General features: G+C 39.3%; 1 protein-coding gene across 3 annotated transcripts in view; it reads right to left on the minus strand.

The window, feature by feature from the left end:
• Nucleotides 1-3,011: 3,011 nt before the first annotated feature.
• bcam (basal cell adhesion molecule (Lutheran blood group)) overlaps nt 3,012-17,339 on the minus strand; it is a 48,388-nt gene continuing 34,060 nt past the window's right edge. The window contains exons 4-17 of one of the 3 annotated variants that reach the window (XM_085176953.1): nt 16,285-16,352; nt 16,105-16,201; nt 15,786-15,968; nt 15,110-15,234; nt 14,840-14,978; nt 14,191-14,306; nt 12,676-12,817; nt 11,698-11,825; nt 10,917-11,058; nt 9,977-9,994; nt 9,335-9,367; nt 7,682-7,817; nt 6,956-7,055; nt 3,012-5,160 (exon numbers count right to left, since the gene is read on the minus strand). In XM_085176953.1, the coding sequence (XP_085033079.1) occupies nt 5,158-5,160; nt 6,956-7,055; nt 7,682-7,817; nt 9,335-9,367; nt 9,977-9,994; nt 10,917-11,058; nt 11,698-11,825; nt 12,676-12,817; nt 14,191-14,306; nt 14,840-14,978; nt 15,110-15,234; nt 15,786-15,968; nt 16,105-16,201; nt 16,285-16,352 (1,430 nt within the window). In that variant the 3' untranslated portion in view covers nt 3,012-5,157. The remainder of the gene's footprint in view (nt 5,161-6,955; nt 7,056-7,681; nt 7,818-9,334; nt 9,368-9,976; nt 9,995-10,916; nt 11,059-11,697; nt 11,826-12,675; nt 12,818-14,190; nt 14,307-14,839; nt 14,979-15,109; nt 15,235-15,785; nt 15,969-16,104; nt 16,202-16,284; nt 16,353-17,339) is intronic. The other 2 variants (XM_085176954.1, XM_085176955.1) reach the window with 2 other exon arrangements.

Below are 17,339 nucleotides of genomic sequence, written 5' to 3' on the forward strand. Positions count from 1 at the left end.
ATATACTGTCAATCCATATCGGACTTTTAGAGCTTGTGATTACATTTCAAACAATACAATTATTATTTATTCAGCAGCATTACTAACGCTGAATAAATAATGAGAAAGTTTGTCCTTGGAAGTCTTTTAGAAGAGCAACTGACTGTCAAATTTCCAATGAAATGCACAAACTGTTTTTTTGTAAAAGAATTTAGTCCATACCTTTAAAATAGTTTCCTTAGTCAAAAAGTATCTGAAACCCAAAATGCTTTAGTGTGCTTTAGTATCCCGACCGCTATTACATCAGCACAAACTGACACTGACATCTTTACTTGCATTTTCTAATTCTCTCCTGTCGACCTGTGCTCTTATCCTGCTTGTCTCCATCTTCGCTACTTTGTATTCAAAGCACAGATGGATTTCAGCGGGTCACATTGATGGGAGACTTTTAATTTCCTAATGGAACACGAGTGGTGTAGTGGGTGCATGTCAGAACAATGGCGCTAATAGGCCCACAAGCACAGAGGATGTGTAGATGCACGGTGTTGGGCTAAACTGTCAAAAGGTAATACAAGGTTAGCACACACTATTACAAAAGCTAGGAGAGGAGATTTTTAATGAAGAGAATGAACCAGCATTTTTTTTTTCTCCTCACTCTTGATTAATGGTTGGTTTTGATATATCATTATAGCCGCTATTGATAAGAATCATCCTACTAAGTGCTACTGATCTATAAACAAAGCTGCACCGCAATTGGTTGATGATTGATGGATTCATTTAAACTGGTTCCCAAGTATATAAGCGAGTCGACAGAATGCTGCATCATGAAGTCGGCAGCAAGCTCATCCATAAAGCAGTTATTGATGCAAAACATGGGCTTCCTCGATTTGTCTGCTCTGTCACAACAAATCATGGAATCAATCAATGTGGGGGAAATTTACATAATGCCGGTTATATCAAAGAGATTAAAATTGGGTGCAAGCTAGGAATCAATTTAGATGTCATCTTCTAGGAAGTGCAAGAAAAAACACACGGATGAATTACATCAAGAGCAATTAGATTTCTGGTGTGTGAATATTTTAGAGATGGTGTTCAATGCTGTGCAAGGATTTTAGCTGGCACATTATATGGCCAGACCTGCGTCCTTTAAACATTTTCTTAGTTATTAGAACATATATACGTTTTTTTAAAAACAATTTTTATCTACTTTTGTCATAATGATGAAAAAGGTGATGAATCCAAATTCCAAAAATACCAGTGACCACCCTTAGCCTCCGTATAGACACTATTGTATCAATTTCAAATTCCTATAGTTATCCCATCCCAGTTTTTCAGAAAACCTTTTTCAGACCTTTGAACCGATGATGCACCTTGCATTCACACACTTAGGTATTCACACTGCCCACCTGTCCAGCTGATGGCATACCCCATCAGCCTGTGTTGTCATGTTGCAATGACAGGAATAACAACACAGGGAGGAGCCGTGCTGCTCTCTGGCAGGAAGCACCATGCCCTCCTGTGTTTTAAATGCACTTTAAAACAGCATGCAGCAACACTATATATGAGCGGGTGGAGGAAGGTTTGGGGTCTTCATTCACCCCGTTCTGTTAGCCGTCGGGGCTGGGGGGCTGGGATGCGGGGCCTCCCTGCTACTGCAGATAAGGAGGCGGACTGCTTTCCTCCACCCCAGAGAGAAGGGCTACATCTCCTGTGTCTGGGTATGGTTTGCCCCTCTGGGGGCAGGGGTACCCAGACCTGGGATATAGAGTATGTTTGGGGAGTGTGAATGTGTGTACAGTGCCTATTTGTGTTTGTCTCCATGTCAGATGAGTGCCAAGTATTTGTTTGTGTATATGGGGGTGGGAATGCACATTTGTGTCTCCGTGCGCCTGTTCGTCTGTGTCAGCTTGGGTCTTAGACTCCACCTCTCTGGGAACATCTCAGGCTCTCCAAGTTATGGAGGCCTATCTCCCCTCACCACACTCGCTGCCAGTGGCTGATGCCCTCAGACATTGGTGTGTTGGTGGTTCTTGGTGTCTGGGGCTGGGCGCTCATGTATGTACCAACTCACCCTGGTGGCCGATTGGCGGGGCCTGGCGCCTGTGGCCCGGCTGGGCCCCTTCTGGGGGGTGGGGTGCCCTCAGTCCTCTGGGACTGAGGCCCGGTCCTCTCTGGCACAGCTGGCTGCCGGCAGAGCCCGCGGGCACGTCACTGCAACCCCCTCTGGCCTCAGGGTGGCACGGTTGCCCCTGTGGTGGGGCAACCGGGGGGGGCAACCCTCCAACCCTCCAGAGGCCAAATCAAACCCCACCTTGGGTCCTCGTACGCTGGGGCCTCTGGATATCTGGGGCCTGGATCTCCTCCATACCTGCTTCATGCCCTGGGGGAAGGGGCTATGGCTCCCCACACTCCCTAGCAGATCGTTACATGGAGAAACCTTTTGAATACAAGCGAGCTGATCCACACAGGTGTGCAAACGGGTGTTTCCAGACACAAACTACACCGTTCCTGCCTGCTACCTCAAAGCACATTGTGCGCTGTCGATCTTGCGTGCTGCATAATAACATGTAATATTTAGTATCTACTTTTATCTACTGTTAGCTAGTTTATTGTGATGGTGTTGTATTTATTATGTTGCTCTTTTTTGTTTGTTTTCTCTTCTGTTTTTTTTTATCCCCATACAGGTGATCCAGGTGTTTTGTTTGTTTTTCTTTTTTTTTCTTCACCCTTTCTCACCGTCTCTTCTCCCCTCTGTTTTTCTTTCTCTCCCTCTCTTTCTTTCATTCTTTCTCCCAGTCCTATCCCCCAGTCATGTCTGTCCCGTCTGTAACAACCGAAAATCAAATAAATACATAATTATAATAAAGGTAAATCAAATGGACCAATACGGCAAGGCCATGATGATCCACTTGGTAAAGTAAATCCTCTGGGCATCTTTCTTGGCCTTCAGAAAAACAATTCTGATGGCTAAAGATCCAAACAGGACAAGCAAAAAAAAAAAAAAAAAAAAAGGAATAACAACACAGAGAATATTTGGGTGAATGGGGTAATTTTTCTTTTTTTTTCTTTTTTTTCATTATAAATTCTACATGGCTGGAGCAAAACAAAAAGATACATCAACACGTCACAACAATGTACCACAAAATATACAGTATACAGTAAAGAGAGAAGAGTAAAGCATTTAAATGGAATCTAAAAAAAAAAAAATTCTCTTCTCTCAGCGAGTGGAAACGCATTGGAAAAAAACATCAGTAGTTCAAATATTAACAATCCCCTTTCTAAACAACTTTTATACTGTACCATATTATTTTGATATAAAACAAGTGGGAAAAAAAGAAATCAACTATCTATCTTCACCTGCCCCCACAGGGTTGCTAACACTCAACATTTTTGGGAAGATCAGCAGACAGACAGTGAAAACATAATGAGCTTTGTGGGCACAGAGAGTGGTTTGAGGTGACCTTTTTAAAAAATATATAAATGAAGGCCAATACTTCCAGTGTAAAACAAAGTAAAAGGGCATGTACCCCTTTATCAAAGCTTTTGTTTTCCTTTTTTTGCCTGCCGACAGTGTAGGGGATAAACAAAAACATCGTACCTAAACACAGACACACCTGCTGTGACACTCAAAAGCTTTCATTTGGTAAAAAATAAAAGGTAGATACCCCAAGAACATCCCCAGTCTCTCCCACACCTTCCCTCCCCTGCCTGTTTCAAACTAGAGTGAGCCTGTGCAAGTGATTACTCCCAACAGGTGAATCTGCGACTGAATTTGTTGTCATGGGAAAACAACAGCACAGCGGGCTACTGTTTGAGATTGTCAACCATTTCACCAAATTACACCAATTTCACAGCGAAATCTGGTGAAAACTGGGCTTTCTGAGCAAAACCACTGTGTGCTGTGCTCATGCGGATGGTTCCTCAGTTTTCACTTCACTGGCCCCAGCTTTCATCCTGAAGTAGGGGACCAAAACACTGTGAAACACTGAGAAATAAATAGTAGCCATTACTGCCGGCAACTCAGTAACCACAGACACCTTGGACTCCACATCATGCACAGTACTCCTCCTGCTTGATAGGCAGAGTGAGCATTATTTGAATTTACAGAGGAAAACACAAGCACATAGGAAAACAAGTGAACAGTTGGTATACTGACATAATATACAAGTGCGCTGCAAATGGCAGGAACAAATTTGTACAACCTAATAGCTTGCTTGTTTGGTTGCTTTTCAGCTAGATTAAAAAAGGAAAGCAATTTTAGAGACAGGATTGGTGTTATTAAAAGCCTGGATTGTTTCTACTGAAAGCTAATTAGAGATACTGAAAGACATACATATATATATATATATATATATATATATATATATATATATATATATATATATATATATATATATATATATATATATATATGTATGTATAAACAGTCACAGGTGGCAAAACTGCAATTAAACAACACTAATGCAAACACAGAGATTCTTTGAACAAAAACTCGACAGTTACGAGTGCCAAACAGTATGCTCGGGGATTAAATGTGAATGTGAAGCTTGTTAGGGAGGTAAATCAAACAGAGTAACAGCCGGGTGTGTTTTTGCCTAATGTTACCAGCAGAAAGGAAAGATATTTTAACTGCAGACTCCAAAACAGAAAAGCTGTTCAGTGTTATGCTTAAATGCAGACTAACACTAGAAGAAAATTAATTTGAGGTTTCCTTTGGGGCCAATAAGAAGATTCTGTCACTGTGCTTAAGCGTGTGCCAATCATACTTCTTAGTACAGCTCTTCTCTGCAGAGGAGTGAAAGACATGATTGGTAAATTAATGAATTATCCAGTGTTGTCAGAATATGATTTCGCACATGTATCGTTTTAAACCTGCGGTAGCACAAGTTGGATAGAGGTCTAAGAACTCTATCTTTAAAAAAAAGGCAAAGTAAAAATAAAAAAAACTCCACCCAACTTGGCTATTGCAGGTTATAAAACAAGAATAGCCAATGCTGAACATGCTGAGCAGCCACACCGCTCAACATAAACCCATGTCCCTGCTCCACCTCTCATTGCCCCCACAACTTTAATATCACCAGTCTAGTAAAAAAAAAAAAAAATTAGCCCTGTTGTCTTCATATCCTGTTGTCCTCTTGGCTTCATCCTTCTGGGAGCCTTTTTCATCATCTGGTTTTATCACTGTCAGAGAGAAATGACAAAACTTAATAAATATGACCAATATGCAAAAACAAGAAACAAACATGCCTATTTTTTTTTTTTGACAACTTCCAGAAAATATGCATTTATGGTCCACATCAAATGCAATTAAATGGAAAAATAATCCATAACTTCATAAATTCTTCATACATATTCTTTTTTTCTTCTTATTCAACAGTTAATTGCTGGTAAATTAATTCATTTAGATCATGGCACAACAACGACAATAGCGTAAAATCATTTGAATGTCGTATAACGTTGTATCAGAAATATCTACAGCTAGGTGCCCAAAAGATCCAGCAGCTTTCCTGGTTTGTGGATGAAATCTAAATCTAAAGCATAAACCAAACCCATGGTTTTACAACGCTCAATAAATTTGCTTCTGCATTGCATTGAATAGTGCTGTTCTGTCAGCAGAGATGCACACAAAGTATTCAATAGGAGGTTGGAGGGTTTGAAGGGATACTTCAGATTTCCCCTGCTTTTACTTTTTGATTAAGTTTAGGTTAAAGTTTGGGATTTGGGCTAAGGTCTGCATATTAACAAGTTATTCTTACAAAGTGTACATGTGAGGCACAGGGAGTGAAACCTCTGGTGCCACTGCCAAAACCACAGTCACAGCACTGGTGCCAAATAGACACCTTATGTTGTAATGTTTTCTTTTCATATCTTGCAGTATTTTCAGAGAATTTTAGAGCTTTATTACTTGGAGTTGACAGATAAATATAAGATACACAACATTTTATCACAAAATACCACTTTTTATGGACAAGATATCACTGCCGTGTTATTAAACTTTTACAGACTTGTGTTACTTTACTTGGCATTATAAGAAAATCCTTTGTCAAATGTAGAAGTCGAGATTTACTTTCAGAATCCAGTGAAGTGCATCTGTGGCACGAAGGCTGTTTTCATATTTTAATAGCATCTCAGTAAAGAAATATTAACTTGATTATGTATGGAGAGACAGACTTTTACATCTTTCTTCTCTTCTTGTTATATCCATTTCAAAAGCGAAGGTAAATGTCCCTGATATCTCCTTGCAGTTATGAAATGTCATCCAGTTTGCTGTCAGCAGTTTCAAAAGTGACATAAAACAAGACTTTGAAATTCAAGTCACACATGCCACTACAGTAAATTTAACGATGAAATGTTCTACATTTGTGATGACATTTCTAGATGACTCCCCGCAGCTTTCACACCACATCATGGTGGAGGAACCACTTTTTCAAGCCAGCTTCCCTTGAACTAATACTGACTTTAGACACTCAATCAGAATGACGGAGGTGTGTGAAGAGATTTCTGGTGACTGTATCGCTCATGTTCATGTCAACCAGGTATCAAGGATTCTTTTAGGTTAGTAATGTCTGCAGGACTGTGCTCATCCTTGGTGATGCTAAAAATACAAAGAGGAATACTGGCACTACCCCTTTTAAATTACTATAAGAGGCTTTTACATCACTAACATTTCTTGATGTTTTCAGCAAAAAGTGAGGCCTGACCATAGACACTGGCTAAAATAACCTTTATTTCTATGCAAACAGTCTATCAAAATATGCAAAGGCTTTGTTTTTATCCACTGTGCTGAATTGTCCTTGACTTGCTCCTGCCCACTATTGTTCTGTGGTGTGACTCACACTCATGAATGCAGAATCAGACAAAGTCACGTAAATTCTTAGAAAAGATAAAATGTAGAGGTCAAGTGTTTACTTGCTCAGCCATTATAACTGTCAGCTGTACCATTCTCAATTCAGATTCATGGTTCTATAGGCCTAACCTGTTCTGTTGCATTTTTTTTGTTTAAGAGACCATCCTCTTCATTTGGCTTGTCTGTCTTCAGCTCCACCACAACGCTACTGTTCGTCATTCCAGAGGTCCTAGAAATAGAAATGGAATAGAGAAAAAACAGTGAAAACAAAAGAAAAAGTCAGCGAGTTAAGTGTTTGTTGGGGCGAATATTTGCTTAGTTTTACAAATGGATGTAGACAAGAACGAATCAGTCTGACAACTTGTTTGCAAAATAAACCTGTGCAGTATTAATGCAGTTCTTCCAGTGGACCTGAAATGTATGTATCCTTTAACTCTATTCTGCAAACTTAACATTTACAAATCGTACTTTATTGTGTCAAATCTCCAAGCAAATAAAGAAAAAGAAACCCTGCTCTTGCTGCTAATCAGGATATTCTGATTATTTAAAATTAAATTTATTCTTGCAAGACAGATGGCACATTTGCAATTAAAAAGGATTATGAAAACAAGCTTAGGAAAGTTGTTATTCTATATTGTAAAAATGTAGATGTATTTTACAATCAGCAACATCGTCAGTGCATACAAATAGATATCTATAGTCTTTTTAACAAATATTCCGGCATGAGTAAACCAAACACTTTTGTTTTTTGTTACAGATTTTCCAACTTTTTAAGCACTTTGACTTTTAGTGGTTTTTAATTCATGTGATTATTAATCCCCCCTCCCATCCCTTTTGTCCCTGATCTCTACTCACACTTCCTTCGTGTCCTTCTTGCTGCAAGACAGCTTGTTGTTCTTGCTTAGGCAGTAGAGGAGGCCAACCAGCAACAGGAGGAGCAGAACACACACCACCACAGCTATCACCACCGCACTGGAGCCTCCCTGTCCAGCTACAGTGCCGCAATGGAAGTACATATGGGAGGAAGGATGGGGGGAGGGTCGGGGGGCAGGTGGGAGGTTTGCGAGGTGGAGGGTTGGTGGGAAAGTTTGGGGAAATTTGATTGGAGGACAGATTTTTAGGGGAATCATGGAAGGGTTGATCATGGTGGAGGAGGTGTGAGGATGGAATGGAGAGTTTTCGATTTTCGAAAAATCAGTGGTAGGGAGAGAGGCATCGTTAGGGGTGGATGATTGGTGAGAGAAAGAGGAAGGAAATTGATTTGATTTGGTGTTATCATGGGTGGGAGAGAATGGGAGGATAGAGAGCGAGAGAATGAGATTTGATGGAGTCCAGGTGAAGACAGTTGATGGATGGGTAGTTGGAAAGGTGGAGGGCAGAGGATAAGGGGCGGGGATTGGGATGTGGGGTTAGTCTATCTTTTGAATGCAATGACTGAAATGTGATGGGACCCAAAACAGGGCCTATGTCTACACAGATAATACTAGACAGCTAATGAGAGCAATGAAACAACACTGAACATACTCACCCAACCACCTACACTTGTATTACTGTACTTGTGAAGACATGACGCTATAATATGTTTTCTCAAGCTAACATTACTAACCCTACAAACATTACTGAAGCCTATTAAGATCCAGTCATAATCGAAAACTATATTTGTTGCTGCTCCTGTCACTGTCCAGGGGATAAAAAAATCTGCCCACCTGCAACACATCATTAACAAGTAAAATGTGAATTATTCATTGGTTTTATAGAGGGTCATTTGAAATGTTATTGTGTATTGGTTCTGAGTATTGATTTTCTGATATTCCCAGGAAAATGTTGGCAGGAGTACTTTTAGTACTTTTCTAACTTAAACTGCAGTGCTACAGTATGAGCCTGTTATTACAGTCTGTGGTGTCCTTACAGACAAGGTCAAAGATGCTTCCTTTCCTGTGTATGCTAAAAAAGGAAACCTGGAACATTTCCACCAAAATGTTGAAAATGAGTAGGATGCATGAAGTCTTCTCTGAATCCCGAAGTTATAAAATTCAATTGATGTTCCCAAAGAATACATTTTTTAACTAATTTGAATATTTTCATGACTATTTTGTTAAATGATCACTTTTTTAATTATTATTTTTACTCGCTTTTTCATAATGTGGGGGTTTGGGGCCTGTTTATTAGACAAAACAATGGCATTTGTATATGCTCTATAACATTTTGGCAGGCACGTGTTAGCTTTTTTAGTTTTTAACATTAAATTATTTAGGAAATAAGCAGGCTGATCAAAAAGGAAAATATTCATGATTGGTCTTTGAATTGTGTGATACTTCATACAGGACCTATCCCTTCTCTAGAAGCATATCTTCTCAGCTACAGTAATACAAGTACAGATACACAAAAACTCTTGTAAACACAAATACATGAAACCTTTGTGTGTGTAAACAGCCATCAATACACACACAGCAACTTACATTTGTAGACGAACACCATACACATGTCAATAGGGTTAGCGATACAGACCTGACGTTAGCACAGGGTTTCCAGAAAGCAGCACTTTAAGAGAAAAAGAGTTTCTCAGTCCCATAGCATAGCAAAGCAACAACCACAACACACACGATGCACACCACTAAAAGGATACTTAGCTAAAGTTACTTAATCTACACACAGCATCGGATGAGCGGAGAAAAGCAGAAAAAGCAAGGAATAAGAAGGCAGCTGGAAAGAAGAGGTGACCAAATAGACACAGTAAAGAGACGAAGAGAAGAGTGGAAGGAACAGAATAGAATAGAATCCTTTATTGTCCCCAAGGGGCCACAAAAGCTTTTGGTACCATCCACAAAATATAGGACAGACATCATACAAAGGTGACAAGAGAAGAAGAATAACAATGTACAATATCCACAGTGTTCGGTAGTTAAGAGGGCAAATATACAAGGTTACAGTACAGCAGAGGAGAGAGTGTGTGTGCGCGTGTGTGCGTGCGTGTGTGTGTGTGTGTGTGTGTGTGTGTGTGTGTGTGTGTGTGTGTGTGTGTGTGTGACATGGAAGGGCTGGGGCAATAGGAAGCGGATGGAGGGGAGTTTCTAAATTACAGGGTCTGTACAACAAAGAGTCCTGAGAGAAGAAGGGAGGAGAGGAAGAGGAGGAGGGAGAAGGCTCTACCTTCAGCTGAGTTGCCAACTGCAAACAGAGAGGAGGAGAAAAAAAAACAAGAAAAGAGAGATCACGAGGATGTAAAACAGCAATTCAGGCACCAGCTACAGCTTTATTATCAATAACTTTAGTGAGAGCCCATTTTAAAAAGCAAACCATGAAAGAAGCAAGCTATAAAGGTTTAGATGCAGTTTACAAAAGGTGAAAGAAGATCAGACTGTAGTTGATGTTATTAGCAGGCTAAGAAGTTACTGGCACGGCATTAAGACACACTGTGTTACCTTAGAGACTTGTAATCATGAAATTATAAAAAAAGAAATTTGTCAGTTCAGATCGTTATGTATTATTATGTATTTTACAAGTTTTTCTTCACTCATAACTACTTGTGTTAGATCTTAAATGTTACTCCTAGACACTTCTATAGCAATGAAGATGACATACAAATGAGTTTTAGTGCTGTGGCTGCACGGATGGTTGCAATTTGTGGGCGTTATTCTGTGTGTTCCCTTTGTGTACACACACAATAAGACTAACCGTTTGGTCACGTACACAAAGTATATGTCATTTCCACAACTGGCTAACTGTAAAAACATTTTGGTTTTTTGCCATAACTTTCATTTCAATAGTGAACAGCTTTTACAGAATTGAAGATGATATCCAGTTTTCCTCACTGCATCCATGTAAGTATTTATAAGAAGAACTAATGAGCAGAGCATTCCATTTTAATTTGGTAATATGCCAATCTCCAAACACTTATTTTTTAACTACTGAATATGTGATTATGCTATGCAACTTTTTTTTTTGTTAGTAAGTTTTAAAATCTAATTTGACTAAAAACAGCGAATGCTGGTTTCATCTGTTCTGCATGTGCAATGCAACTTTTTAACTGAATCACATTTTCAGGTTAATGAGGAAAACCCAGTGGAGAAAGAGAGCTTGTTACACTGACCTTGTTCGAGAGAAAGTGGGAAGACCGCGATATCTTTTCCATGCTCATTTTCGACCTCGCAGGTCACCCCGCCATTTATGATATCAGCAGTGGTTTTCAGGGTCAAAGTGCTCACCCACTTGTTACCTTTCACTGTTACTGACTGGAGGGGAAGATAAAAAGGAAGGAAGAGAGATAAAGGAAAAAGGCCAAAGTAAATTAGTGTCGTTTGTCAAAATCCTTCTTTGCCTTTTGCCTATATGAGTTTGCAGTATAATTCTTCTTTTATTATTACTATCCACTTGTCTTATGAGTCCCGTTCCTATTATTTTAAACAAACTTCTCATATGTGGTATTTCTCTCTACCTCTCACTTACAAACAAAAATCTGCTCATGAAAATTATTAGTTGTGCTCTCATTTTTAATCTTCCAAACATCCCTACTAGTTTCTGACATTATCACATTTTTCAAAAAGATGACGTTTTATCTTATTTTATCAGTTTATGTAATATTTAATAATGAAGGCATACTCCCTCTACAAGTTTCTTAAAAGCTGTTCGCTTTTTTCCCCCTTTAGTAGAGCTTTTGAAGTTTTACACAGTACTCTACCAAAAGTGATCTTAATACGTTATGAAACATAACACTTTAATCTTCTCATATTGACTCTAATGGTAACATAAAAAGTAGCAGGGCGCTTTACTATTAAAAAGTAGCAGGGCGCCTTACTATTATTTCCAAATGAGTTGCAATATGTTCATTTTACTGATTCCTGTAAACTGGAAAGACTCATTTTTCTACCTACCTGTTCTCCTCCTGAGGGCTGCCAGGTGAAGTTAGGGGAAGGCGCACCGTATGCTACGCACATCAGGGTCACCTTGTCTCCTTCCTTCCCCACTTTCACAGGAGCAGGAGGGTCAATCACTGGCTTTCCTGGACAGGGAATGAGAATGTCATGGGTAAACCAAGTGAACAATCCTCAGTATTCCGTTCGATAAGGAAGCAACTTCTACTTCCAAGCTGCTCCCAATTCCTTCCTCTAACCAAAACAATACTCTGCACACTCTGGCACTGACCACTGTTATTATACTTTGTGTATTGGTATAGTGGTAGCAGTTCAGTGTGTAGTACATAGCAAGAGTTCATGAGTTAGTGAGCTATATCAAGCATAAAGTCAGAGTTTTCTGTCATTCTAAAGGCTCTATTTTCACCTCACTGAATCATCGTGGTAACTTTTTAATTTCTTGTCTTATGTGCGGAAGTATTGTATTTTATTGTAATATTTCTTGCATTATTTATAGATTTTTATTCACCGTTTTATCGTCATCATCTGATATTGGCTCTGATTTGAGTAGGCGGCACACATGCAGATCATTTCTTTTAGGGAAAAAGAGTCATGTGACATGTGAAACACCCCGTTTCTCTGAGTGTGCAGAAAGAAGGACACAGAGAAAGTTGATAATGACCATCTCGATACTACTCATTTTACCTGGAGTTTTTGGTTTTGTCAAGCCAAAGAGCTCAAAGAATGCCTGGCCTCGCTGAACATCCTTTATAGTATATAAACTCTTCTTACAATAAAGTAGGAATTCCACTTTTGTTTCCGAACAGTAGGCTCTAGAATGCTTACAGTTACCTTAAAGGATTTAGCAGTGGAGAAACATGACAGCCTATACAGCATGAGTACATTAGTGTGGTTTAAATTTTTCTATTTACTCTGAGATAAAGTTTTTATAGTGTTCCTGTGAGTGTGGGTGTACTTGTTTCGTGCATGCACTTTTACCTTTGACTGTGAGGTTGACGCTAGCCTGGGACATCAGTCCTGGCACAGACGGAACAGCTCCAACACAAACATATTCTCCAGCATTTTGATAGGAAACATTTTGTATTGACAGAGTCCCGTTCTGAGACAGCACCTCAGAGCCCTGCAGAAACACAAGCACACTGAAGAAGAACTGGACTCATAATATTATGCCTCTGCTCTTTTTTTTTTGTGAGTAGAACAGCGCTGTGAATATCTAATTTGATGGCACACCACTGTGATGGGAAAGCAGAAAAGGAATCTTCACACACACTGTTCGAAAGCGCAGTGATAACAAATCAAAGTCAGTCCTGCATGATGAACCTGTCTCTTGCAATTCTTCTCAGCTTCTTCTCATAGGAATTCATCTTTCTAAGAACAAACACATTCTCTGCCCAGAAAACCAGCTGCCTGCGAGTTTCCATCACACCCAAGAGACACAACAATAGATACACGGGTTACAACAACAGACCTGACACTGGAGGAGCACTCTGCACATAACAAGTGGAGAAACAGGAATGAAGACTAAACACACCAAAGGTACATTTATGTGCAGTTTTACAGTATTAAAATGTACCCAGATCCTTGAAATAGACAATCGTGAACAAATAATCTGTAAATAAAAAAAATGTTTTTAAACATATTAAAGACAGAAAAGATGCTGTGCATGCTGTAGCTATCACTATGAATTTCTGTGTCAAGGAAGAGAAGTTTTTTTTTGCTACTGTAAAACTGAAAATATCCTCAACAGAGTGAAACTGCATATGTAGTTGCAGTGTACTGCAGGCATAACATTATGACCACTGAGATGTGAAGCAGATAACACTGATTATTTCTCTGCCATAGCACCAGTGGGATATATTAGGGAGCATGTGAACATTTGGCACTCCTCTGACATCAACAAGGCATTTTCAGCCAAAGGACTGCAGCTGACTGGATATTTTTGTGAGAAAATCAGTATATCACCAGTTTCTGAAACACTTGAACCACCTTCCTTCCTTGTCCTGATGCTCAGTTTAAACTTCAGAAGGTAGTCTTAACCATGTCTACCTGTCTACATGCACTAATTTAAAGGAGTGTGATTGGCTAATTGGACACTTGCATTAACAGGTGTGTCTAATACAGTGGTCGGTGCTTTGAGCCAAAATAAGGAATGAATTCTTGTTGACTTGGTGAATGTTGTTACTGTATGACACTGACAAGTTTTCATTTTAAAAACTGAGAATGCTTAGAAAGAACTTATTGGAAATGTGAGGATTTTATTTATGATTGATTGATTTTGTGCTAATGTTGACTCTGCACCTGTGTCAAGCTTCAAACCAGCTAAACAATCAATCATAGTGCCAGGCTGGTTGGTGTTTCAGATTTTATGTGAAAACCAGAAAGAATGCACACAAATACCACAATTCTTTTAAAGGGGGGGGGGGGGGGGGGGGGGTATGGCACACTTATTTAAAACATAAAAGAAAGAAAAATTGAGAAAATGATGACACACACCTTTTTCCACTGAACTGTATGAGCACGAGAAGCCTTGGTCCTACACTGCCATGCTGCTTTGTCTCCAAGCATGACAACTTTAGATTCAGCTGGTGTCACTTTTACTGGGTCAATGTCTGACAGAGAGAAAACAGAAAGCAATTAAAGATAAAATGGGGGGGAGTCGACTGAAAACTATAGACCTTCTACACATTCTGAGGTGTTAAATAAGTGCTAATTCAAATTAAACAGCATCTTGAAATTTAAACAACTATGTAATAATGCTTTTTAAATGGCTAATGCATAAAGTACAAAGCTAATGCACTTATTCTGAAGTCAAGCACATTTTGAGCCCAAGTTAAGCCTATTCCATACACTTTCGAGGTTATCACGGCTTAATGTGTGTGATAAGATCAGATTAAACAGTGTGCTTGGGATAACATTAAAGTAACAGATGAAGTGTGAAAAATTGAATTGGATATCAGCCGGCTGACTGAACTTCATTAGAGCCTATTCCATGGAAACCTTTTAATTCTATGATTTACTGATGAAAAGAAAGGCTTCCTACATGGGAAGAACCACACAAACCGGAGATGCATTGTTCTTTCTGTGTGTTAACCCTCTTTAATTCAGCAATGTGTGTGTCTTTATGTGTATTTGGCTTACTCACAGTCGACAGCGAGGTCAATCGTCTTTTCCAAGGTAAAGTCAATCTCGAAATCGAATGCTGTGCACTTGTACGGTGCAGCATCAGAGCGCTTGACAGATTTCAGTATGAGAAGACCATCTTTACCTTGGACATCTACTCCCTGGATATTAAAAAACAGGAATTACGAGTAAAAACCAAGCAAGAGAGTGACAGAGGTTGCATTAGAGAAACAAATTTGCAACTAAATGTTGCCTTTTCTTTATCAAATGTGTGCATGAAATGATCTCATACATTTTTAGCGAACTCAAATGGAGGCTGGGGGTTCCCATCAGTCTCACATTTCATGGTTACAGTATCACCCTCTTTGACTGGTTGACTTGTGTTAAACAGGGAAAAGTAGATTTTGTCAGAAGGATCTAGACAGAGAAGAACAGACATGGAACAGATGAAAATTCCTTCACTGGTTACATTTCACTGTTACACTATACATCATCAATCATAAATGAGTAATGCATTCCAGAAGAAATGCTTTCCCAGTGCCTCCTCCTGAGCCAACTGAGTCTTTTTCCTAAATGGGGTTTCTATCATATAATTCTCATCACCTTGATGTAGGTGTAAGGACAGAAGTGAATATTTCTATATCTTTTGACTTTCTAAATGGGCGTGTGGTGGATCGGTTGATGCACAATAAAGATATATACAGAATCTAACATAATTAAATAAGAAATTGCAGAAACAATGTACTATTGACCTTCCTACACAAGAAGAATTATGAATTAATTTGTGTGTGAAGCAAATAAAAATTTATATGTGGTTAAAATATCTGATTTAAAATGTTCTTGCTAACTGGAATAAATTAATATGTCACCAAAGTTCATAAACCAAATGCAATTCCTCCCAACTACAAGAGGGAAGGGAAAGACCTCTGACTGGATACCCTCCCAAACGGCCTGCGCCCACCACTCACAGTTTAGGTTGATCTTGATGCGGTTAGAATCCATTGTTTCGATCTTGTTCCCTGGCATGCTGTACTCTACAGTACAGTAAAACTCAGAATCCTTGTCCTCTTTCATGGGCTGCATGTACAGGCTGCTCGTTACAGTGATGAGACCCGAAGTCTCCTTCACTTGTTTGGCAACCATGTATGTTTCTGACAGACAGGAAGGAAGGAAAAAGGGAAAACAGTTCTAAAATTAAAGGAATGCAGCAGATCAGGTTACAAATGAACGCAAATGGTGAAGATATATACATATCTATATATATATATTTAAATAAAGAACACATACTCTCTTGTTTGTCTTTGACCTCAGGAAGGGGTTTGGCATCTCTGAACCAGACAATTCTTGGAAGAGGAAACCCATTCTTCGTTTCACAGGTGCCAACCTGAAAAAATGACAATGGAAAAACTATAAGAGAATATGTATTTTTGGTCAGAATCGATAAATGCGCAAACAACGCATACAGACCTCTGAGCTAGAAGGAGTTCCTGCAGTAATGGCCTGAGATGTTGTCAGTTTTGGGTGTTCGGGCGCAGCTGAGACAGAAAAAAGGACAACACAAGTTACAATTACTATGATTCCCTTAATGAAAACCATTTAACAAACAGTATGTGCGCATAAATGCTCAACTTCCATATTTGTAGTCCATCTCTCCTGACTTTCTGTAATTAAATTACACAGCAAATAGCCTTCTTCACATGATTTCATTTTGGCCTTCTTTGTGTTGGTTGAAGCGGGGTCAAATCACCGCAAGAGCTGACACAGAGCAAGAGCTGTGTGTCAGCCTCCAATGACGATGTAGTACCTGAAAAGGGAGCTGCTTTAACAAACTCGTGTGACGCATGATCCCTTGCAAAATACAAGAAAACTGTTCCCTCTGAAGGAGTGAACTACAAATTAGTTGCATCCCTACAGGCAAACACACACTGTCACATACAAGTAACTGAGTAAAAATAAAGTAAGAAGGCATTGTTTTATAGTTTTACTTAAAAATAAAAAAAGACTATCTCTGTTACTTCCATGCTTACATTTGACTCCTGCTCCGTCACTACTCTTGCAATATAACGCTGCTGTTAATGGTTCTTGTTTTAGTACATTCACACTACAAATTAAGCAGCTTGTGGCTAACACTTGCTGATGTAAGCGTCAAACATCAACCAAACACCAACCAAACACCAACCAAATGTTGATGTTGGACACACACTGGTGCACACACGCAACCACAGGTGTGAGTATTCGCTTACGTCAAGGTCAGCTTATCACTGCTTGCAACTGTTATCCACTTATATTAATAAACAGTAGATTTCTTTCTGTGTCTAATTCATTACTCAGTATTTTTAAACTCTGGTCATTCCCATATGCCAGATGCACAGAAAATAATTTAGAACCACATTGACGACTTGATTCATTGTGTGGGAGCAACTCTGCCAATAAAAAATGTTTAGCTTGTAAGTTTCCTGAGAGAAAGACCCCAGGCTATTGTAGCTTAACCCACTGGAGACCCCATAACTCAGTCCCATTAA

The sequence above is a fragment of the Neolamprologus multifasciatus genome, chromosome 11 (assembly GCF_963576455.1).
Source record: "Neolamprologus multifasciatus chromosome 11, fNeoMul1.2, whole genome shotgun sequence".
Taxonomy (NCBI): Eukaryota; Metazoa; Chordata; class Actinopteri; order Cichliformes; family Cichlidae; genus Neolamprologus; species Neolamprologus multifasciatus.